Source organism: Gorilla gorilla, chromosome 7 (genome assembly GCF_029281585.2).
Source record: "Gorilla gorilla gorilla isolate KB3781 chromosome 7, NHGRI_mGorGor1-v2.1_pri, whole genome shotgun sequence".
Lineage (NCBI taxonomy): Eukaryota > Metazoa > Chordata > Mammalia > Primates > Hominidae > Gorilla > Gorilla gorilla.
Window position 1 is genome coordinate 82,292,374 of NC_073231.2, and position 25,439 is coordinate 82,317,812.

At 38.9% G+C, this 25,439-nt stretch overlaps 1 protein-coding gene across 16 annotated transcripts in view; it reads right to left on the reverse strand.

Annotated features, from left to right (window-relative positions):
• The window catches only part of LOC101126317 (disintegrin and metalloproteinase domain-containing protein 32), a 179,630-nt gene extending 154,348 nt beyond the window's left edge, over positions 1-25,282 (reverse strand). For 13 of the 16 annotated variants that reach the window (XR_008667910.2, XR_008667909.2, XR_008667911.2 and 10 more), the window contains exons 1-2: positions 24,993-25,281; positions 14,745-14,824 (exon numbers count right to left, since the gene is read on the reverse strand). Coding sequence is in view for 9 of the 16 variants with exons in the window: in XM_063709331.1 (XP_063565401.1) it covers positions 14,745-14,824; positions 24,993-25,152 (240 nt within the window). In the remaining 7 variants the exon portion in view is untranslated. Of the gene's footprint in view, positions 1-14,744; positions 14,825-19,685; positions 19,814-24,992 lie in introns of those variants that run through there. The other 3 variants (XM_063709327.1, XM_063709329.1, XM_063709330.1) reach the window with 3 other exon arrangements.
• Positions 25,283-25,439: the final 157 nt, after the last annotated feature.

Genomic DNA, 25,439 nt, shown 5'->3' on the forward strand with positions numbered 1-25,439 from the left:
ACATCACATTTAATATGTTGAAAGTCAAACATAAAGAGAAAATCTTGAAAATACCAAGAAACAAACCCATCACATACAAGGAAGCTGCATTAATACAATTAGTGGCAGATTGTTCATTTGAAATAATGTAGGCCAGAAGGCAGTGAAGACATAAAAAGTGCTGAAAGAAAAAAAAAATCTATCAACTAACAATTTTATATCCAGCAAAATCTGCTTTTAAAATGGTGAAATAAAGTCCTGTCTTACAAGAAATACTGAAGAAATTTATTTAGGCTAATAGGAAATAACACCAGATGGTAACTCAAAAAGCAGAAATGGTAAATGTGTGAGTTAACATAAAAAGACTTTAATAGTTTTTCTAATTTCTCTTTTCAATGTCTTTAAAAGATATAGCATTGTGAAAAAGCAATAATTATGATGATATATAGTTGGGTTTAAAAAATATGGATGTAATAATGTGACAAGAACAGTACAGAGAAGAAAGAATTCCATTATATTGGAGCAAAGTTTCTATATTTTACCAGAAATAAGTATTAATCTAAAGTAAATCATGATAGTTAAGATATATTATAATACCTGGATCACCACAAAGAAAATAAGTAGTAAAAATAGCAAAATATTGAGTATAAATTCAACCATATAAATACCTATGTTTGAGGCAAATGATCTAGAAATCCAAACCAAAAAGCAGAAATAGATTGGTACAATCTATCTATCTCAAAAATAACCTCCGATTGGGCCAGGCGCAGTGGCGCATGCCTGTAATCCCAGCACTTTGGGAGGCCAAGGTGGGCGGATCACCTGAGGTCGGGAGTTCGAGATCAGCCTGACCAACATGCAGAAACCCTGTCTCTACTAAAAATACAAAATTAGCCAGGTGTGGTGGTGCATGCCTGTAATCCCAACTACTCAGGATGCTGAGGCAGGAAAATCGTTTGAACCCAGGAGACGGAGATTGAGGTGAGCCGAGATCGTTCCACTACACTCCAGCCTGAGCGACAAGAGCAAAACATCTCAAAAAATAAAAAACAAAAACCCTCCAATTACATGATGTCTACAAGGGAAACACCTTAGATTCAATACACAAATAGGTTGAAAATAAAATAATGGAAATATATATATTGTAAATAGTAACCATAAAAAGAAGTTATACTAATATCAGACAATATAGGCTTAAAGACAAGAAATATTATCAGAAAGAAAGAAGGACGTTTCACAACAGTAAAATCATCACTGTATCCCAAAGACATAAAAATTGTAAGTGCACACACATTAAATACCAAGCCTCAAAATACATGAAAGAACAACTGACAGAACTGAAAGGAGAAATAGACAATAATCATATTTGGAAACTTAACTACTCCACTCACAATAATGGAGAGAACAACTAGACAAAAAATCAACATGCACAAAAAAATCTTTGAATGAAACTACTGACAGTCTCATTCTGTCCAGACTGGAGTGCTGTGGCACAATCTCAGCTCACTGCAGGCTCTACCTTCTGGACTCAAGTGATACTCCCACCTCAGCCTCCCAGGTAGCTGGGACTACAAGCATGTGCCACCATGGCTGGCTATTTTTTTATTTTTTATTTTTTGGAGAGATGAGATCTCACTATGTTGCCCAGGCTGGTCTCAAACTCCTGGCCTCAAGAGATCCTCCTGGCCAGGCACGGTGGCTCACGCCTGTAATCCCAGCACTTTAGGAGGCCGAGGCGGGCAGATCACGAGGTCAGGAGATCGAGACCATCCTGGCTAACACGGTGAAACCCCCTCTCTACTAAAAATACAAAAAATTAGCTGGGGATGGTGGCGGGCGCCTGTAGTCCCAGCTACTTGGGAGGCTGAGGCAGGAGAATGGTGTGAACCTGGGAGGTGGAGCTTGCAGTGAGCCGAGATCACGCCACTGCACTCCAGCCTGGGCGACAGAGCAAGACTCTGTCTCAAAAAAAAAAAAAAAGACATCCTCCTGCCTCAGTCTCCCAAAATGCCGGGATTATAGGCATGATAAACGAAACTATTAGCCAACACAAGCTAACTGACTACTAACCCAACAACTGCAGAATTCATATTCTTTTCAAGTGCATAATTAATATTCTTCATGATTGACCATATTCTAGGCCACAAAAAAGTCTCAGAAAATAAAACTGAAGTCACAAAAGTACATTTTTTGCTTCAATTGAATTAAATTAGAATCAACAAGAGACAAAACCTAGGAAATCCTCAAAATTTTGAAAATTTAAAAACACACTTCTAAATAACCCATGAATCAAAAAAATTGCAAAGACAACTAGAAAATATTTTAACTGAATGAAAACAAAAACACACCATAGCATAATTTATGGAATCCAGCTAAAGCAATGCTTGTAGAGAAATGTGTGGCTTTAGGTACCTATGTAGAAAGAAAAGAAAAGAAGGGAAGAGGAAGGTGTCAAATCAGTAACTTAAATTTCCATCTTAAGACATTTAAACAATGATAACAAACTAACCAAAAGCAAGCAGAAATAACAAAAAAAAATTAAACCATAAATAAATGAAATGAAAACAGAAAAACAAAGAAAATCAATGAAACAAGATTATTCTTTGAAAAGATCAACAAAATGGACAAACCTTTAACTAGACTGATGAAGAAAAATAAGAAATTACCAAAATAAGAAATAAAAAGATACTTCTCTACTGTCCCTTAGAAATTTAAAGTATTATAAGGAAATGTAGGCAGGTGGATCACTTGACGTCAGGAGTTCAAGACCAGCTGGGTCAACATGGTGAAACCCCATCTCTACTAAAAATACAAAAATTAGGTGAGCATGGTAGCAGGCACCTGTAATCCCAGTTACTTGGGAGGATGAGGCAGGAGAATCACTTGAACCTGGGAGGCTGAGGTCGCAGTGAGCCAAGACTGTGCCACTGCACTCCAACCTGGGTGACAGAGTGAGACATTGTCTTGAAAAAAAAAAAAAAGGAAATGTGATGTACAATTTTATGCCAACATATTGGATAACTTAGATAAAATTAACAAATTTCTAAAAAGAAACAAGTTGCCAAAACTGAATAAAATCCAAATAGACCTATAACAAAGATTACACTTGTAATTATAAATCTTCCCAAAAAGAAAGGCCAAGGTGCAGATGAATTCAATGATGAATGCTATCAAATGTTTAAAGAAATAATATTAATCCTTCACAATTCTTTCAAAATATAGAGAAGAAACATTTCTAAATATAGTCTATGAGGTCAGAATTATGGTGGTTATACAATTATACAACAATTAAATCTAGACATTACAAAAAACAAACTATAGACCAATAGCACTCTTGAAATATTAGCAGACAAATTCCAGTGACATATAAAAAGAATTATACACCATTTATCACAGGAATGCAAGAATGGTTTAACATCCAAAAATTAATTCATATGGTACACCACATCAATAAACTAAAGGAAGAAAAACACATGATCATTACAATAAATGTAGAAAAAGCATTTGAAAAACCCCAATAAACGTTTACAATAAAATTTGACAAATTTGGAATAGAAGGGAACCTCCTGAACATGATAAAGGCCTTTACAAAAACCTCACTAGTTAACAAGAAATTCAGTGTTAAAAGACTGAGTACTTTCTCCCAAGATAGAAACAAAGCAGAAATGTCCCCTCTTACCATTTCCATTCAACAAACTAAAGACATCTAGAAAGAAAAGGAAAATAAGGCATAAAACAGGATAATGCTGTATTTGCAGTGGCATGATCCTGTTTGTAGAAACTCCCAAAGAATCCACAAAAAAAAAGACAAAAAAAAATGAGAACCAATGAACAAATTAAGTAAGGTGGCAAGACACATGATTAATAAACAAAAATCAATTTGTATGTGTATTTCCATATATTAGAAACAATCTGAAAAATCAAATTAAAGGAGCATTTCAGTTCACAATAGCATGAAAAATAATAAAATACTTGATGATAAATTTACCAAAACAAGTGAAGGTCCTCCTGTACATTAAAAATTACCAGATGAAGAACCAAGTATCCCCAGAATGAAGAACTGAGCATTCCCAGTCAAGGGATATTGGAGGCCAATATTCAACATTCTTATAGAAAAGAATTTCCAACATAGAATTTCATATCTGGCCAAACTAAGCTGCATAAGTGAAGGAGAAATATGATTCTTTCCAGACAAGCAAATGCTGAGGGAAATCATCACCACCAGACCTATCTTGGAATAATGCCTGAAGGAAGCACTAAATATGGAAACAAAGAACTGTTACCAGCCACTACAAAAACACTGAAGTACACAGACCAGTGACACTATGAAGCAACTGCATAAACAAGTCTGTAAAATAACCAGCCAGCATCATGATGACAGGATCAAATTCACACATAACAATACTAACATTAAATGTTAATGGGCTAAATGTCCCAATTAAAAGACACAGACTGGCAAGCTGGATAAAGAGCCAAGACCCATCAGTATGCTGTCTTTAAGAGACTATCTCAAGTGCAAAGACACATAGGCTCAAAATGAAGAGATGGAGGAAAATTTACCAAGCAAATAGAAAACAGAAAAGAGCAGAGGTTACAAACCTAGTTTCTGACAAAACAGACTATAAATCAACAAAGATAAAAAATGACAAAGAAGGGCATTACATAATGCTAAAGGGTTCAATTCAACAAGAAGAGCTAACTATCCTAAACATATATGCACCCAATACAGGCACAACCAGATTAATAAAGCAAGATCTTAGAGACCTACAAAGAGACTTAGACTCCCACAAAATAACAGTGGGAGACTTTAACACCACACTGTCAATATTAGACAGATCATCGAAACAGAAAATTAACAAAGATATATGGGACCTGAACTCAGCTCTGGATCAAGCAGACCTGATAGATATCTACAAAAATCTCAAGATTAAGAAATTCAGTCAAAACCACACACGTACATGGACATTGAACAACCTGTTCCTGAATAACTGTTGTGAAAATAATCAAATCAAAGCAGAAATCAACAAGTTATTTGAAACTAATGAGAACAAAGAGACAGCATACCAGAATCTCTGGAATGCAGCTAAAACAATTTTAAGAGGGAGATTTATAGCACTAAATGCCCACATCAAAAAGCTAGAAAGATCTCAAGTTAACAACCTAACATCACAACAAAAAGAACTAGGGAACTAAGACCAAACAAACCCCAAAGCTAGAAGAAGACAAGAAATAACCAAAATCAGAGCAGAACTGAAGGACATAGAGATATGAAAAATCCTTCAAAAAATCACTAAATCCAGGAGCTGGTTTTTGGGGAAAAAAATAATAATATAGATAGACTACTAGCTTGACTAATAAAGAAGAAAAAGAGAGAAGATTCAAACACAATCAGACATGATACAGGGGATATCACCATTGACCCCACAGAAATACAAACAATCATCAGAGAATACTATAAACACTTCTATGCACATAAACTAGAAAATCTAGAAGAAATGGAAAAACTCCTGGCCACATACACCCTCCCAAGACTGAACCAGGAAGAAACTGAATCCCTGAATAGACCAATAACAAGTTCTGAAAGTGAGGCAGAAATAAATAGCCTACCAACCAAAAAAATCTCAGGACCAGATGGAATCACAGCTGAATTCTACCAGAGGTAAAAAGAAGACAAAGCAAAGCTGGTACCATTTCTACTGAAACTATCTAAACAGTTGAAAAGAAAGGGACTCCTCCCTAACTCATTTTATGAGGCCAGTATCATCCTGATACCAAAACCTGACAGAGATACAACAAAAAAAGAAAACTTCAGGCCAATATCCCTGATGAACATCAGTGCAAAAATCCTGAATAAAATACTGGCAAACTGAATCCACCTGCATATCCAAAAGCTTATCCACCATGATCAAGTAGGCTTCATCCCCAGGATGCAAGGTTGGTTCAACATATGCAAATCGACAAGTGTGATTCATCACATACACAGAACTAAAGACAAAAACCACATGATTATCTCAATAGATGCAGAAAAGGCCTTTGATAAAATTCAATATTGCTTCATGTTAAAACCCTCAGTAAACTAGGTATTGAAAGAACATACCTCAAAATAATAAGAGCCATATATGACAAACCCACAGTCAGTATCATACTAAATGGGCAAAAGCTGGAAGCTTTTCCCTTGCAAACTGACACAAGACAAGGAAGTGCTGTCTCACTCCTATTCAATATACTACTGGAAGTTCCAGCCAGGGCAATCAGGCAAGAGAAACAAATAAAGGATGTTCAAATAGGAAGAAAGGAAGTCAAATTGTCCTTAAGATGACATGATCCTATATCTAGAAAACCCCATCCTCTCAGCCCAAAAGGTTCTTAGGCTAATAAGCAACTTCAGCAAAGTATCACGATACAAAATCAATGTGCAAAAATCACTAGCATTCCTATACACCAACAATAGGCAAGCAGAGAACCAAGTCATCAATTAACTCCCATTCACAACTGCTACAGAAAGAATAAAATACCTAGGAATACAGCTAACGAGGGAAGTGAAGGACCTCTTCAAGGAGAACTACAAACCACTCCTCAAAGAAATCAGAGAGGACACAAACAACTGGAAAAACATTCCATGCTCATGGATAGGAAGAATCAATATCATGAAAATGGTCATACTAATTTATGGCCTGCCAAAAGTAATTTATAGATTCCATGTTATTTCCATTACACTACCATTGACATTCTTCATAGAATTAGAAAAACTATTTTAAGATTCATATGGAACCAAAAAAGAGCCCAAAGAGCCCAAATAGCCAAGACCCGAACTCAAGCAAGAAGAATGAAGCTGGAGGCATCATGCTACGTGACCTCAAACTACTACAAGGCTACAGTAACCAAAACAGCATGTTACTGGTACAAGAACAGACACGTTGACCAACGGAACAGAATAGAGAACTCAGAAATAAGACCACATGCCTACAACCATCTGATCTCTGACAAACCTGACAAACACAAGCAATGGGGAAAGGATTTCCTATTTAATAAGTGGTGCTAAGAGAACAGGCAAACCATATGCAAAAAATTTAAACTGGACTCCTTCCTTACACCCTATACAAAAAGTAATTCAAGATGGATTAAAGACTTAAATGTAAAACCCAAAGTAATAATAACTCTGTAAGAAAATCTAGGCAATACCATTCAGGACAAAGGTATGGATAAAGATTTCATGATGAAAACACCAAAAGCAATTGCAACAAAAATTAACAAATGGGATCTAATTAAACTAAAAAGCTTCTGTGGGGCAAAAGAAAGTATGATCAGAGTGAACAGACAACCTACAGAATGGGAGAAATTTTTGCAATCTACTCACTGTACACTAAAAATTACCAGATGAAGAATCGAGTACCCTTAGGATGAAGAACTCATTCTAGCATCAATTCCAAGTTCGAAATTCCATCTAAATACCACTTAAATCAGGTACGGTTGAGATTCGAGTTATGATTCATCCTGAAGCAAAATTCCTCTCCAGTTGTGAACCTGTGAAACCAGACAAGTTACGTGCTTCCAAAACACAATAGTAGGACAGGCATAGAATAGCTATTCCCATGCCAACAAGGAGAAACCAGAAAAAAAGAAAGGAGTGACAATCCCAACAAAGTCCAAAACCTAGCAAGACAAATTCCATTAGATCTTAAGATCTGACAAACATCAAATATCCAGAGTTTACAAGGAACGTAAGCAAATTTATAAGAAAAAAACAAAAAACTCCATTAAAAATTGGGCGAAGGATGTGAACAGACTCTTGCAAAAAGAAGACATACATGTGGCCAACAAACATATGAAAAAAACTCAACATCATTGCTCATTTGAGATACGCAAATCAAAACCACAATCAGATACCATCTTACACCAGTTAGAATGGTGATTATTAAAAAGTCATAAAACAACAGATACTGGCAATGCTGCAGAGAAAAAAGAACACTTTTACACTGTTGGGGGGAATGTAAATTAGTTCAACCATTGTGGAAGACAGTGTGGCAATTCCTCAAAGACCTAGAGGCAGAAATACCATTTGACCTAGCAATCCCTTTACTGGGTATATAACCAAAGGAATATAAACTATTCTATTGTAAAGATACATACACATGTATGTTTATTGCAGCAGTATTCACAATAGCAAAGACATGGAAGCAACCCAAATGCCCATCAACAATAGACTGGATAAAGAAAATGTAGTATATTGGCTGGGCGTGGTGGCTCATGCCTGTAATACCAGCACTTTGGGAGGCCAAGGCGGTGGATCACAAGGTCAGGAGATCAAGACCATCCTGGCTAACATGGTGAAACCCCGTCTCTACTAAAAATACAAAAATTAGCTGGGCATGATGGCAGGCGCCTGTAGTCCCAGCTACTCAGGAGGCTGAGGAAGGAGAATGGCATGAACCCGGGAAGCGGAGCTTGCAGTGAGCAGAGATCACATCACTGCACTCCAGCCTGGTCGACAGAGCAAGACTCTGTCTCAAAAATAAAAAAAAAAAAAGAAAAAGAAAATGTGGTACATCTATACCATGGAATACTATGCAGTCATAAAAAGGAACAAGATCATGTCCTTTGCAGAGACATGGATAGAGTTGGAATCCATTATCCTCAGCAAACTAATGCAGGAACAGAAAACCAAACACTGCCTGTTCTCACTTATAAGTGGGAGCTGAATGATGAGAACATATGGACGCATAGTGGGGAACAACACACAATGGGCCCTGTCAGAGAGCTGGGGGAGGGAGAGCATTAGGAAGTATAGCTAATGGATGCTGAGCTTATACCTAGGTGATGGGATGATATGTGCAGCAACCCACCATGGCACACATTTACCTATATAACAAACCTGCACAACCTGCACATGCACCCCTGAACTTAAAATAAATATTAAAGAAAAAAAAAAAAGAAGGCCAGGCACAGTGGCTCATGCCTGTAATCCCAGCACTTTGAGAGGCTGACGGAGGTGGATCACCTGAGGTCAGGACATCAAGACCGGCCTGGCCAACATGGCGAAACCCCGTCTCTACTAAAAATACAAAAATTAGCTGGGTGTCATGGCGTGTGCCTGTAATCCCAGCTACCTGGGAGGCTGAGGTAGGAGAATCACTTGAACGCAGGAGGCAGAGGTTGCAGTGAGCCAAGATTGCGCCACTGCACTCTAGCCTGGGAGACAGAGTGAGACTCCAACTCAAACAAAAAAAAAAAAAAAAAGGAAAGAAAATTACCAAACTTTAATGACAGAAATTAAAGCTCTAAATAAATGAAGGTATCATACATGTTCATAGATCAGAGCACTCAATATTGTAAAAAGAGCAATTCTCCCAAATTAATTGATACATATTAAATGTAATCTCTATCAAAATCCAAGCAGTTTTTCTTGTAAAAATGGGCATGCAATATGGGAAATGAATTTGGAGGGAACCACAGGGAAGAATGTTATGGATTGAATTGTGCCCCCCCACCAAATCCATATGTTGAAAACCAAACCCCCAGTGTGGAGACAGGACTTTTAAGGAGATAGAGTTAAATGTGATCATAGAGGTGTTTTTAGTTGTTCTAAAAATATATATGGAAATAAAAAGGACTTAGAATAGTCAAAGCAATTTTGGAAAAGATGAATAATATATATTGGGATTTACACTACCCAATTCCAAATCTTGCCCTAAAATGCACAATAATCAAAGCAATGAGATCTTGGTGCAAAGAAAGCCAGCTAGATAAATGGCAAAGACATAAAAGTCCAGAAATAAACCTTTACATTTTTATTTACTTGATCTACAAAGGTATCAAAACAATTCAGTGGGGAAAGTATAGTCTTTTCTACAAACAGTGCTGGGAAAGTTGGATCCACAGGCAAAAAAAACTGAACTTATATCCTGACCTCACACCATATACAAAAGTTTACTCAAATTGGTTCATAGACTTATGAGCTAGTAGAAAACACAGAATAAAATCTTTGTGAGCTTGGGTTAGGTAAAGACCTTACATTAGTCTGCTTAGGATGCCATAATAAAATATTACAGGCATGGTGACATTAACAACAGAAATTTTAGGACCAGGTGTGGTGGCTCATGCCTGTAATCCCAACACTTTGGGAGGTCAAGGTAGGCAGACTGCTTGAGGTCAGGAGTTCAAGACTAGCCTGGCCAACATGGCAAAACCCCATCTCTACCAAAAAATAGCCAAGCGTGGTGGCACATGCCTGTAATTCCAGCTACTTGGGAGGCTGATGCATGAGAATTGCTTGAACCTGGGAGTCAGAGGTTGCAGTGAGCCAAGATAGCGCCACTGCACTCCAGCCTAGACAACAGAGGAAGACTCTGTCTCAAAACAAAAACAAAAACAGAAATGTTATTTTCTCACAGTTCTGGATGTTAGAAGTCCAAGATAAATATGCCAGCAGGTTGGTTTCTGGTGAGGCCTCTCTTTACGGCGTGTAGGTAGCTCTTTTCTCACTATGTTCTCACATGGCCTTTTTTCTGTGTATGCATGGAGACAGACAAGGACCTCTTGTATCTCTTCCTCTTCTTATAAGGACACCAGTCCAATCAGATTAAGGTCACACCTCTATGATCACATTTAACTCTATCTCCTTAAAGGTCCTATCTCCATACTGGGAGTTTGGTTTTCAACATATGGATTTGGCGGGGGACACAATTCAATTCATAACACTCTTCCCTATGGTGCACCCCCCAAATTCATTTCCTTCTTGCATGGAAAAGCCCCAAAGCCTTAACTCATTCTAGCATCAATTCCAAGTTCAAAATTTCATCTAAATATCACTTAAATCAGGTATGGTTGAGATTCAAGTTATGACTCATCCTGAGGCAAAATTCCTCTCCAGTTGTGAACCTGTGAAACCAGACAAGTTATGTGCTTCCAAAATACAATAGTAGAACAGGCATAGAATAGCTACTCCCATGCCAACAAGGAGAAACCAGAAAAAAAGAAAGGGGTGACAATCCCAACAAAGTCCAAAACCTAGCAAGACAAATTCCGTTAGATCTTAAGGTTCAAGAATACTCTTCTTTGACAGGATGCTCTACCCTGCTGGGCCCACTTGGACAGCAACTCTCCCATGGCCCTAGGGACTGGCCCCATCCCCTCAGCTCTGTAAAGTGGCTCTGCCCCCACAGCTCTGGGTGACAGCCTTGTTCCTGGGGTAATAAACAGTGACATCCTAGACTACTGAACCAAGGAGGTGGCCCCACTCTCTGAAACCAAAGAGAATGCAGCCTTGCCTCCTGGGCCTGTAGCAGGAGTGGCAGCCCTGATGATCTCTGAATTGCTTTCAGGGTCATTCTTCTCTTTTTCTTTTTTTATTATACTTTAAGTTCTGGAGTACATGTGCAGAACGTGCAGGTTTGTTACATAGGTATGCACGTGCCATGGTGGTTTGCTGCACCCATCAACCCGTCATCTACATTAGATATTTCTCCTAATGCTCTCCCTCCCCTAGCCCTCCACCCCCCGACTGGCCCCGGTGTGTGATGTTCCCCTCCCTGTGTCCATGTGTTCTCATTGCTCGACTCCTACTTATGAGTGAGAACATGCGGTGTTTGTGAAGAATGATGCATGTTTGAAGCCAGACAACTCTATCGTCCTATCCTGTAGAATCCCAGAAGTTAAACAGCCTTCCTTCATTCTATCCAATTTTCTCTGTTCCCTTTAGTTCCAGCTGGCAGTGTTTCTGCTGATGTAATCCCATCTCTGATCCTGGCTTCACTTGACATGGTGGATTAAACAATGAGGAATCTTTTTATTGTCTGATTGTCCAGCTACACCTTTGGTGTTCTTTCTAAAACATCACTTCTCATTTTAAAAAATACAAAGTAGGCTGAAAATTTCTCAAATCTCCAAGTTCTTGTTCCTTTTTGCTAAATAATTCCTTCCATTTACCTCTCTTCTCTTGCATTTTGCATTTTCTATAAGCAGTGATGACAAAACAAGCCACATCTTCAGCATTTTGCTTAGAAATCTCCCCAGGTTTTCCCCCACAATTTCTACCTTCTACAAAAGACTAGAACACAATTCAGCCAAGTTCTTTGCCACTTTTTAACAAGGATCTCCTTTCCTCCAGTCTCCAATAACATTTCTCATTTCTATCTGTGACCTCACTAGAAACATTTTTTTTTTTTTTTTTTGAGACGGAGTCTTGCTCTGTCACCCAGGCTAATGTGCAGTGGCCTCATCTCGGCTCACTGCAACCTCTGCCTCCTGGGTTCAAGCAATTCTCCTGCCTCAGCCTCCCGAGTAGCTGGGACTACAGGTGCCTGCCACCACGTCCAGCTAATTTTTGTATTTTTAGTAGAGACATGGTTTCACCATGTTACCCAGGTTGGTCTTGAACTCCTGACCTCAGGTAATCTGCTCACGTCAGCCTCCCAAAGTGCTAGGATTACAGGTGTGAGCCACCGTGCCCGGCCCAGAAACACCTTTAATGTTCATATTTCTACCAGTTCTATTCTGTTCATAATGATATGTATATTCCCTAAGACTATAAAAGCTTTCTCTATAAGTCTTTTCTTTCTGATCCTTCATTAGAATTACCTTTAGCATTCATATTTCTACCAACAGTCCCTTCAAGGCAATCTAGGCTTCTTCTTAGCATGTACTTCACCAGTCTTCTAGCCTCTACCCTTCACTCAGTTCCAAATCCACTTCAACATTTTTAGGTATTTGTTACAGCAGCACCCCACTTCACAATACCAAAATCAGATTACTCTGCTCAGGCTACCCAAACAAAATGCCACAGACAAGGTGGCTTAACCAACAAAAATGTATTTTCTCACAGTTCTGGAGGCTGGAAGTCCAAGATCGAGGTGCCAACAGGGCTGATTTCTGGTGAGGCCTCTCCTCTTGGCTTGCAGACAGCTGCCTTCTTGTTGTATCCTTTCATGACCTTCACTTTGTATGCATGAACCCCTAGTATATTTCCTCTTCTTATAAGTACATCAGTCCTATTAGATTAATTAAAGCCCTACCCTTGTGACAGCATATAACCTTAATTACCTCCATAAGGCCCTTGACCTCATGTAACCTTAATTACCTCCATAAGGCCCTATCTCCAAATATAGTCACATTAGGGGTTAGGGATTCAACATATGAATTTTGAGGGGCCACAGTTCAGTCCATAACAGAGTTCTTAGATACAAAACCAAAAACAAGATCCATAAAAAGAAAATTTGATAAACTGAATGTCATCAAAATTGAAAATGTTTGTGTTTGAAAAAACATCACTGAGAAAAATGAAAAAGCAAGCCAGAAATTGGGAGAAAATAATTCCAAATAGAGAACTTGTGTCCAGAATATATAATGAATTCATAGAACTCAAAAATAAATAAACAACTAAATTTTAAAACAGGAGAATAATTTGAGTAGATATTCCACAGAAAAGGCATATAAATGGCTATTAGGCTCATGAAAAATACTCAGCATAATTATTCATTAAAGAAATGCAAATTGAAGCCACAATTACATACCAGTACACTCCCACTACAATAGCTTTAATCTGAAAGACAGAAAACGTCAAATGTTCACAAGTATGTGAAAAAACTGGAACACTCAAAAATTGCTGATGTGACATGTAAATTGGTACAGTCACTATGGAAAACAGTGTAGCAGTTTCTAAAAATGTTAAACACAAACTTATCATGTGCCCAGCAATTTCACTCCTAAGAATCTACCCAAGGGAAAATATATGTCCATACATGAATGTTCATAAAAGAATTATTCATAATACTCAATATCAGAAAACAATCCAAAGTCCATCAACTGGAGAATGAGAATGGATAAGCAAAATGTGGTATATCCACATTTAAGATATAAAAATTAATAACCTTATAAATGCTACAAAATGGATAATCCTAAGTGAAAAAAGTCTAATACAAAAGCTTACATATTGCATGTTGCCATTTATATAAAATGCCCCTAAAGAGGCAAATACATAGAGATAGACAACAGATCAGCGGTTGCCAAGGGCTGGAGAAGAACTACAAATGTGCATGAGGGATCTTTTTAGGATTGATAGCAACATTCTACAACTGGACTGTGGTAATGTTTGCACAATTCTATTTATGTACTGCTGTAATAATTGTTGAGTTGTACCCTTAAAATGGGTGAACTCTATGGTGTTGTAAATTGCACCTCAACAAAACTGCTAAAAATAGAACGTTACCAAAAGATTGGTCACTTATAAGCAAAGCTTGCTTAATTATATTTCTTTTTTTAAAATCTCCTAAGACACCTAGCATATAGGTAAGCACACGGCAAGTCTAGAGAAATAGTTGCTAAATAAATCAATGAACAAAATAAAGTATTTCCCTTTCTAATAAAAATAGTAGAATGAAATGTTTCTTCTCGTCTGAGAATTGCTAGGTGTAGGGGTGGAGATTGAGAAACAGGCTTTAGTTAAAAGAAATTGTCTTAGACATTTTGGAGAAAATTATTCTCTTTGTGCTGATGTCCTAGATATCACTCAGATAAAACACTTAATTCTACATTCTCTTCTATATGTAAACTTTTAAAAATAATTTACCATAAGAAAATGACAAACATTAAAAAAATACAGAACATTCTAATTTACCTATTTGCTTTTACCATCAAAGCTTTTAATTCCTATCAGTAGAAATACGAGAGACATTATATTCATATTAAAATGGCTTGACATATTTCATAGCTATATAATAAAAATAAGAAATTTCATATAAACATTTAGATTGTGAAAAAATATCTCTTACATATTCTATTTCTGAACTGTCATTTGTATTTGTTTGGATTTTCTCTGGAATTACGATCTGTAGAAGTGAATTTTGAAAACCTGAAGAGATGAAAAAAAAAAAAGTTAGTAACCTTGCCTTAAATTTGACTAAATATCTGTTCAGTTTCTTTCATAAAGTTTACTTGTGCAGGTATGGATGGCTCATCACTGTGTACTTCTATAAAAAGCTTGAAAACACTTAATTTGAAAAACAGACAAGATACTTATGAAAGAACAAAAAAGGAGAAGGGAAGAGGTATGCAGCTCGCACAAAATGTGTGGTTCTGAAGAAAATAGAAAATACACACCAAAAAAATCAAAGACATACTTCAAAAACTTTTTCCTGAAATAAAAGATTCAAAACAATAGACTAGAAAGTATACTGTATTTCAGGAATAACTAATCATTACTTTAAACTAAAACATATTCTACTGAAATTGTTGGGTTTCCAAGATAAAGAATTCCTTGAAAATATGATAGAAAGAAAAAAAAAGAAAATCATGTTATGTATAAGGGGAGATAAGCAGGCTGGCTTGAGAATTTTTACCACAGTATTTAATGTTAAAAGACTAAAGAACAATGTCTAAAAAAGAACTTTAAGAAAAGACAGTGAAGACCCTATAAATGTATACCCGGCAAAAAGGCCATTAACTATAAAGTCAGAAGATAGATATTTACAAGCAAAACTCAAAAAAAAAAAAGTTCACATGTGTCTACCACAAAAGTCAGAGACATTTCTCCCAATAAAAATATCAGCAGAGTTGTGGTAAAATGCCTAACAGTGAGAAAAAAAAATCTTAAATATAGACTAAAGGCTAAAACAACTGTGGGAATCACAGTTACATAACAGATGCAAATGTTAAAAGCTCTGGTTACATAAACATAATACATACAACTTCAGGAACTGTAGCAGAAGAAGAGGAAGATCACATAAGCATACTGATTTCCTTAAATCTGCTTAACAGGGCCGGGCACGGTGGCTCATGCCTGTAATCCCAGCACTTTGGGAGGCCAAGGCAGGTGGATCACAAGGTCAGGAGTTCCAGATCAGCCTGGCCAACATAGTGAAACCCCGTCTCTACTGAAAATACAAAAATTGGCCGGGCATGGTGGCATGTGCATGTAGTCCCAGCTACTCCGGAGGCTGAGGCAGGAGAATCGCTTGAACCCAGGAGGCAGAGATCATAGTGAGCCAAGATCACGCCACTGCACTCCAGCCTGGGCAACAGAGAAAGACTCTGTCTCAAAAAAAAAAAAAGTAACCATAATCATTAAATGCCACAACTAACATCATACTGAATGGGGAAAAGTTGAAAGCCTTTTCTCTAAGAACTGGAACAAGACAAGGATGCCCACTCTCACCACTCCCATTCAACATAGCGCTAGAAGTCCTAGCCAGAGCAATCAGGCAAGAGAAAGAAATAAAAGGCATCCGAATAGGAAGAGAGGAAGTCAAACTCTCTCTCTTCACAGACGATATGATTCTACACCTAGAAAACCCTACAGTTTCTGCCCAAAGGCTCCTAGATCTGATAAGCAACTTCAGTAAAGTTTCAGGATACAAAATCAATGTACAAAAATCACTAGCATTTCTATACACCAGCAACAGCCAAGCCAAGAGCCAAAATAAGAACAGGATCCCATCCAAAATAGCCACAAAAAGAACAAAATACCTAGGAATACAGCTAACCATGGAGGTGAAAGATCTCTACAAGGAGAACTACAAAACACTGCTCAAAGAAATCAGAGATGACATAAACAAATGAAAAAACATTCCATACTCATGGATAGGAAGAATCAACGTTGTTAAAAGGCCCATACTGCTCAAAGCAATTTACAGATTCAGTGCTACTTCTATCAAACCACCAATGTCAGTTTTTCACAGAATTAGAAAAAACTATTCTAAAATTCACATGGAACCATAAAAGAGCCCAAAGAGCCAAAGCAATCCTAAACAAAAAGAAGAAAGCAAGAGGTCTCACACTACCTGTCTTCAAACTATACTACAAGGCTACAGTAACCAAAACAGCATGGTACTGGTACAAAAACAAACACATAGACCAATGGAACAGGTTAGAAAACTCAGAAATAAAGCCACACACCTATAACCATCTGATCTTTGACAGTCAACAATAACAAGCAATGGAGAAAGGACTCTCTATCCAATAAATGGTGCCGGGATAACTGGCTACTCATATGCAGAAGACTGCAACTGAACCTTTTGCCATATTCAATAATCAATGCAAGATGGATTAAAGACCTAAATGTAAAACTTAAAACTATAAATACCTTAGAAGAAAACCCAGGACATGCCATTCTAGACATCTTTGTCTTGGCAAAGGTTTCATGATGAAGACTCCAAAAGCAATTTCAACAAAAACAAAAATTGAGAAGTGGGACTCCATTAAACTAAAGAGCTTCTGCACAGCAAAAGAAATTACCAACCAAGTAAATAGGCAACCTGCAGAATGCAGAAAATATCAACAAACTATGCCAACAAAGGTCTAATATCTGGACTCAATAAGGAGCTTAAACAATTCAACAAGCAAAAAAAAAACCCATTAAAAAATGGGCCAACAACATGAACAGACACTTCTCAAAATAAAACACATGTGGCCAACAAGCATATGAAAAACTTATCATTAGAAAAATGAAAGTCAAAACAACAGCGACATATCATGTCACACCAATCAGAATGACTTATTAAAAAGTCAAAAAATAATAGGTGTTGGCAAGGTTGCAGAGGAAAGAGAATGCTTATACACCGCTGGGGAGAATGTAAGTTAGTTCAACCACTGTGGAAAGCAGTGTGATTTCTCAAGGCACCTAAAAGAGAACTCCCATTTTACCCAGCAGTCCCATTACAGAGTATATACCCAAGGGAATATAAATCGTTCTACCATGAAGACACATGCACACGTATATTCATTGCAGCACTTTTCACAATAGCAAAGACATGGAATCAACCTAGATATCCATCAGTGGTGGACTGGATAAAGAAAATGTTGTGTATATACACCATGGAATACTATACAGCCATAAAAAATGAAATCACGTCCTTTGCAGCCACATGGTTGCAGCTGGAGGCCACTATCCTAAACAAATTAACACAGGAACAGAAAACCAAATACCACATATTCTCACTTATGAGCGGAGGCTAAACATTGAGTACACATGGATGCAAAGAGGGGCACAATAGAACCAGAACTTACTTGAAGGTGGAGGATGGGAGGAGGGAGAGGACTGAAAAACTACTTCTCAGATACTGTGCTCACTACCTGAGTAATGAAATCATTTGTACATAGAACCCCAGTGACACGCAATTTACCCACGTAACAAACCTGCACATGTACCTCCAAACCTAAAATTAAAGTTGGAAGAAAAAATAAAATAAAACTTATGAAAAAAAATTTTAAACATGATTCCTTGCTTTGACTGGGAATCAGGGAATTCTGAAGTGGCAGACAATTGACTCTCAGAGACAGGTGAGCACAATTACCAGAAGAAGCCACAAGGACAGAGTGAAAAACAAAATGCTTTCACCTACAGAGATCCTTGGTAGTATCTAACTGATCACAGAGTCCCTAGGAATGAACTAGATGAGCAGTCTAGTCAAGAAAATTCTAGCTTGTGGTGCGCAGAAACTGATGCAATCACCATGAGGACTCACAGCCTCTTCCCTGGTTCCTACACCTGACCCAGTTCAGAGGCTTGCAGCCTTTTCATTAAGGAGTGAGGGAGTCCTCTTTAGGAAGGACCTTGCCATGCAACCACAGGAATGTGCTGCAGACTCCTCCATAGTGTCCTGTGTCCTTTTACCATGATGACTATGCCCAGGGGAGGGGAAATAGCCAGACTTTCAGGGAGTATTATTTACTGACTCTGAACTGACACTAATCCTGAGGACTCAAAATACCAGCATGGTCCATTGATCAGAATAGGGACTTATATAGATCAAGGGATAAATTGTGACCTGGATCCATCAATGGTGAACGAAATTATAGATTTTGTGAAATGAACTAGCTCGTTGAAATTAAAGTCTCATTAGTTAGTTCATGTGAAATTATAGTTGATTAGTGAAAAAAATATAGATTCCAATGTGTTGATTTGTTGAAAAAAATCAACACGGCTTCTAATACCTAATATGCAGTTATTGACCTGGCAAATGTTATTTTCAATTCCAATCAGCAATGGTGACAAATGCCTTCATCTGACAATAACAATAATACGTTTTTCACCACCTTCCCTTCAAGCTGTCAACTGTCCTGTCGTAGCACAGAGGGACACTGACCGTTTTGATTTCCCATTAGAACACCATGCTGGTCAAGTTGCATGATGTGAAAGACATCATGCTAATATATTTAGTGAGCAAGAAGTAGCAAGTGCCCTAGATGTTTCAGTAAGATACATGCATGCCAGAATGTGGTAGAAGAACCTATGGAGGTTAAGGGATAGTTACAACCCCAAAGTTTCTTGGGGTCCAGTGGTTGCAGCATGCTGAGATATCCTGTACAAAGTGAGATGCTAGTGGCTACACCTTGCATAGTCCACCACAAAAAAAAAGAGTCACAACGAGTGGCAGGCCATTTTGAGTTTTTGAATTCAGAGATAATACATACTGTTTTGGGGTGTGAGAGCCTGAATCATTCATCGGGTGACTGGTAAAACTGTCAAAATTGACTTGGACCCAGCGCAAGAGAAGAATCTGCAGCAAGTTCAAGATATAGATGGCACTGCCCTGCTTCAGTGTTATGACACAGGACACCCTGCAGTACCCACTGTACTGACACTAATAATGTTACTCATGTGGCTGCAGTCATCTGGCAGCTCGCCTAGGCCTGGAGAGACTAAGACGACCCCATTCATGTCTTTTGACTGAACGGCCTAGGTTGAGTCATCTCTGTTTCACACATCCTCTTACCGTCCTAGTCTAGGATTCTTCATGTAGCAGTCAAGACAGTGCTTCAAGAGAGCAGAGAGGAAGCTGCAAAGCCTCTTGATGTATAGACTTGGAAGTCTCACAACTCATTTCTACCACATTCAAATGGCCAGAGCAAGTAATGAGGCCATCCAGATTCAGAGAATGAAGAAATATATTCTACCTCTCAATGGGAGGAATGACAAAGAAATGTTGCAAAACAGAAGCACACACAGGGATGGAGGAAGTGTTAAGGCCATTGTCATCTTCGCAAACAATCAATTCAACACATGTGATATGGCTTTCTACTGTTACTAGTCTGTGCGTTTCATCATTAATTATTGGTGCCCACATCTCTATAAATAGTCCCATAGCTAAACTCTATTTAAACCCTTTCAGTGTATCCTCAGTCTCATGACAGGTCTCTAACTGAGACCTACCTGTGTACTTCGGGGGCAAGGGGGCGGTGATAGTTTAACATCTACTAAATGTGGCATTTCAAATGAATGGGGGAATGATGTAATATCAGTATTCATTATCCATTTGGAAAAATACAAATATAGTTTCCTATCTAGCACCACAGTGTGGATTACAAGACTTCATGTACAAAGTTACAAAACTATTAGAAAGACTGAAAGGCTACATTTTCTAAAGTTGTAAAATAACTTTAAGAAAGTATGGGAAACTATTTGTTTTAATCATTGTACCAAGGGAAGCCTTAATACGGAAAACAAAATGCAGAAGCCATAACAAAGTGTTGATAAACTTAGTACAAAAATCAGGATATCACAAGTGAAAAGATCAATAAACATTGAAGAAAACTTGTGTAAAATATAGAAAAAATAAACTGATTAATATCCAAAATATATTAAAAATAGATGACATACATAAATTTATACAATATGCTTTTGTCATTTATAATTTACTTCAAAAGGACTGTATATGTCTACATTTACACATATTTATATCTAAGTGTCTAGAGAAAAGTCCAGAAGAGTACCATCAAACTGTTAAACATAGTCGTTTTCTTTAAAAATATAGTAAAATTGACAATCAGGAAAGATGGTAACATATAGGGTAGCCTCTTTTACTTCATTTTGAATGTAATCACATATTACTAAATAAAAATTATTGACAAGTTTATAATTATTTTTAAAGTTCCAGGATTTTGATCCAGAAATATATATGTTTAGAAATATCCAGAGATTATTCCGATGTAAAGCCAAATTTGGCCTCAACTATCCTACCTTAGGAAAAGACTGATACATAAATGCGTATGTCACTTCAAAAATCTAGCAGGTATCATAGTTTTTACATTAAATTTAGGCAAAGCCTCAGAATCATTTTCAACAAAACATTGTAGGTAGTCACTGCCACTCCATCGGATGTCAGCTTTTCCCAACTTGTTCTTTTTTTTTTTCCTTTTTTTTTTTTTTTTGAGAAAGAGTCTTGCTCTGTCGCCCAGGCTGGAGTGCAGAGGCGCGATATTGGCTCACTGCAACCTCCACCTCGCAGGTTCAAGCAGTTCTGCCTCAGCTGGGATTACAGGCATGTGCCACCACAACCAGCTGATTTTTGTATTTTTTTTAGTAGAGATGGGGTTTCACCACGGCCAGGCTGGTCCTGAACTCCTGGCCTCAAGTGATCCACCCACCTTGGCCTCCCAAAGTGCTGGGATTACAAGCATAAGCCACCATTCCCAGCCTCTTCCCAATTTGTTCTATGTCAAGACTATCCTAATCAAAATCTAAGCAAGCTATTTTGTGGATATCAACCAACATATTCTACTCTTTACATGAGGAGGTAAAAGACCCAGAATAGCCAACTCATTATTGGGGAATAACAAAGTCCAGAAGAGGAAATGGACATACCTATACCATTGAGCCTAACAGTTTCTTTGTAAGTACATATCCAAGAGAAATGAAAACATATGTCCACACAAAAACTGGTACATGAAGGTTCCTAGCAGCATTATTCCTAACAGCCAAAAGTTGGAAACAATCAAATGTCCATCAACTGATGAATCGGTAAACAAACGGGTGAATATATACAATGAAATATTATTCAGTCACAAAAAGGAATGAAGTTCTAATGCATTCTACAACAGAGATGAACCTTGAAAACATTATGCAAGTGAATTAAGCCAGAAAAAAAGGTCATATTTTGTATGATTCCATTTATATGAAATACCCAGAATAGATAAATCCAAAGGGACAGTGGCTGCCAGATAAATCCAGAGCAGATCAGTGGCTGCCAGGGGCTGGAAGGAGGAGGACATGAGGAGTGACTGCTTAATGTGAAAATGCCATCCCCAAATTGCTGAGCAAGATCCCTCAGCTGATGGGACCATCAGCAGTTTGGAGCTGGCATTTTCATTTGAAAGTTTAAATTCTCTCTTCTGAGTTATAATAAAAAAGACAGCCAGGATTTCTTGCACTTGTAGTTATGCATATAATTTATAATATGACAGCATTAATAAAAGAAGTTCTCATTCATTGCTGGGGTGAATGCAAATGGTACAGCCACTTTGGAAGACAGCTTGGCAGTTTCTTTAAAAACTAAATATACTCTTATCATACGATTCAGCAACAGCATTTCTTGGTATTTACCCAAATGAGTTGAAAACTTATGTCCACACAAAAACCTGCACATAGATGTTTATAGCAGCTTTATTCATAACTGCCAAAGCTTAGAAGCAACCAAGATGTCATTTGGTAGGCAAATGGATAAATAAACTGTGGTAGATCCAGACAATTGAATATTATTCAGCACTAAAAATAAATAAGCGGCCGGGTGCAGCGGCTCATGCCTGTAATCCTAGCACTTTGGGAGGCCAAGGTGGGTGGATCACTTGAATTCAGGAGTTCGAAACCAGCCTGGTCAACATAGTGAAACCCCATCTCTACTAAAAATACAAAAAAATTAGCTGGGCATGGTAGCAGGCACCTGTAATCCCAGCTATTTGGGAGGCTGAGGCAGGAAAATTGCTTGAACCGGGAGGCGGAGGTTGCAGTGAGCCAAGATCCTGCCACTGCACTCCAGCCTGGGTGACAGAGTAAGACACCATCTCAAAAAAACAAGTAAGTAAATAAGCTATCAAGCCATGAAAAGGCATGGGAGAACCTTAAATGCATATTATTAAGTAAAAAAAAGTCCATCCAAAATGGCTACACATGATTTCAAATACATGACACTCTGGAAAAGGCAAAACTATGAAGACTAGGGAGATGAGTTGTTGCCAGGGGCAGTGGGGAGGGAGGGATAAATAAGCAGAACACATGGGATTTGTAGGGCAGTGAAACTATTCTGTATAATACTACAATGGTGGATGCATGTCATCGTACATTTGTCAAAACCACAGAATGGGCAATGTGGAGAATGAACCCTAATGCAAACAAACTGTGGACTTTGGATGATAACAATGTGTCAGTGTAGGCTCAATTGTAACAAATGGATCCCATGGTGCCAGATGTTGATAGTGGGAGAAGTTGTTCATATTTGGGATCAGGGGCTATATGGGAACTCTTTCAGCTCAATTTTGCTATGAACCTAAACGTACTCTAAAAAATAATGTTTATTAATATTTTTTATTTTATTTTATTTTTTGAGATGGAGTTTTGCTCTTGTCACCCAGGCTGGAGTGCGATGGTGCCATCTCAGCTCACTGCAACTCCTGCCTCCTGGGTTCAACTGATTCTCCTGCCTCAGCTTCCCGAGTAGCTGGGATTACAGGCACGCACCACCATGCCCAGCTAATTTTTTTGTATTTTAGTAGCGATGGGGTTTCACCATGTTGGCCAGGCTGATCTCGAACTCCTGACCTCACTCAGGTGATCCACCCGCCTCAGCCTCCCAAAGTGCTGGGATTACAGGCGTGAGCCACCACGCCTGGCCATTACTTTTATTTTTAATGAATGAAATACACATTCTTACATTTCTATTTTAATTTCTAATATGTTAAACATCGATATAAATCCACATAAACAAAAGCTCTTTGAGAATCTCAATAATTGTTCATGTATAAGGGAGTTCTGAACCCAAAAACTTTGACAACCACTGCATTAAAATTTTGTACGTGTTATGAACTGAATGTATCCCACAAAATTCTATGTTGAATCCCTAACCCCCAATGTGACAGTATTTGGTTATGGCCTTTGGGAGGTAATCAGGGTTTTAGGCATAGAGTGGGACCCTCATGATGAGATTCATGCCCTTATAAGATGAGACATCAGAGAATTTGCTCCTCCTGTCTTTCCCTGTACACAAAGAAAAGGTCCTGTGAGTACGCAGGGAGAAGGTAGCTGTTTACAAGCCAGGAAGAGAACACTCACCCTAATCTAACCAGGCTGACACCCTGGCCTTGACCACACCTCTGCTATGCTGCAGAGGTAATTATGGCAGGATAGGAAGAAGAGTAGGAAGAGTTCTCAAAAATTTACAGTATCGCCAGGGAGGCTTACATGCAAGTAAAATGTTTGGATATGCCCGTATTTTTTTCCTTCTCTTATTACATACTATTCTGAATCTTGTCAGCCAGAGTCAGTACATGGCATGTCTTACTTCCTCCCTCTCCACAGTGGTCCATTTGCATTGTTTGGAGGTAACCACAGTTTATTTAGCAGTTCTCTTACTAATGAACTTTTACAGTTTTTCAATCATTTTGCTGTTAAGTACTATATTAGTCAGCTCCCACTGCCATAACAAAATAGTGTAGACTGCATGGCTTAAACAACAGAAATTTATTTTCCTCATAGTTCTGGAGAACTACGATCTGGAGTCTCCCTCTGTTGCCCACTGCACTCCAGCCTGGGCGACAGAAGGGACTCGGTCACACACAAAAATAATTTTTTTAATTTATAAAAAAGACAGGATCTCTGTCGCCCAGGCTGGAGTCCAGTGGGGGCGATCTTGGCTCACTGCAGCCTCCACCTCCTGGACTCACGTGGTCCTCCTCCCTCAGCCTCCCGGGTAGCTGGGATCACAGGTGCGCACCACCACCTCGGAACATTTTTTTTAATTTTTTTGTAGAGATGGGGTCTTGCTGTGTTGCCCAGGCTGGTCTCCAACTCCGAGGTCAAACAATCAGCTCGCCTCAGTCTCCCAAAGCCCTGGGATTACAGGCGTGAGCCCTGGTGCTGGGCCCTGAGTCGCTTCTCCATCCGGACGGGGCGCCTAATCCCCTGGAAAAGGCCCCGTTGCCAGGGTGACAGGACCAAAAGGACCCAGACAGGGAGGGCCCCGGGCTTTGCAGGGAGTCGGGCCGCAGTGTGACGAGCGCCCGGACTAGTGTCAGGGTCTGGGCTGGCTCACCGGGTCTTGACGACAGGAGGCCGCAGAGCCCGGCCAGCAGCAACCAGAGGCGGAACATGGTGCGGCTTCGGGGCTGCCAGCGGGAAGCCGTTGGGAAGTCGGGAATTGCCCGGGGACGCGCGGACACGGGGACGCCGGGGGCCGCTCCCCGCACGTTCATGGGACAGCGTTCTCCGGAGGCCCCGGAGACGGGGTGCTCTCGGTGTTTAGCGTCCGGAACACAAAGGGCCCGCAGCGTGCGCCCCGAGGCTAAAACATCCAGCTCCCTTCCCGGCGCACCCCAGCCGCGTGGTTGCTGGAGCCACTGACCACCCAGCGCCCTCTGTCGAGATCGCGCTCGTAGTCCTCCACTAACTTTTCGCTTTGTGTTGCTGGACCTTAAGAACTGACACACTTATTCACAGTCAGCGTGTGCTCTCCTGCACCAGACACTTCCCAGTTGCTTTT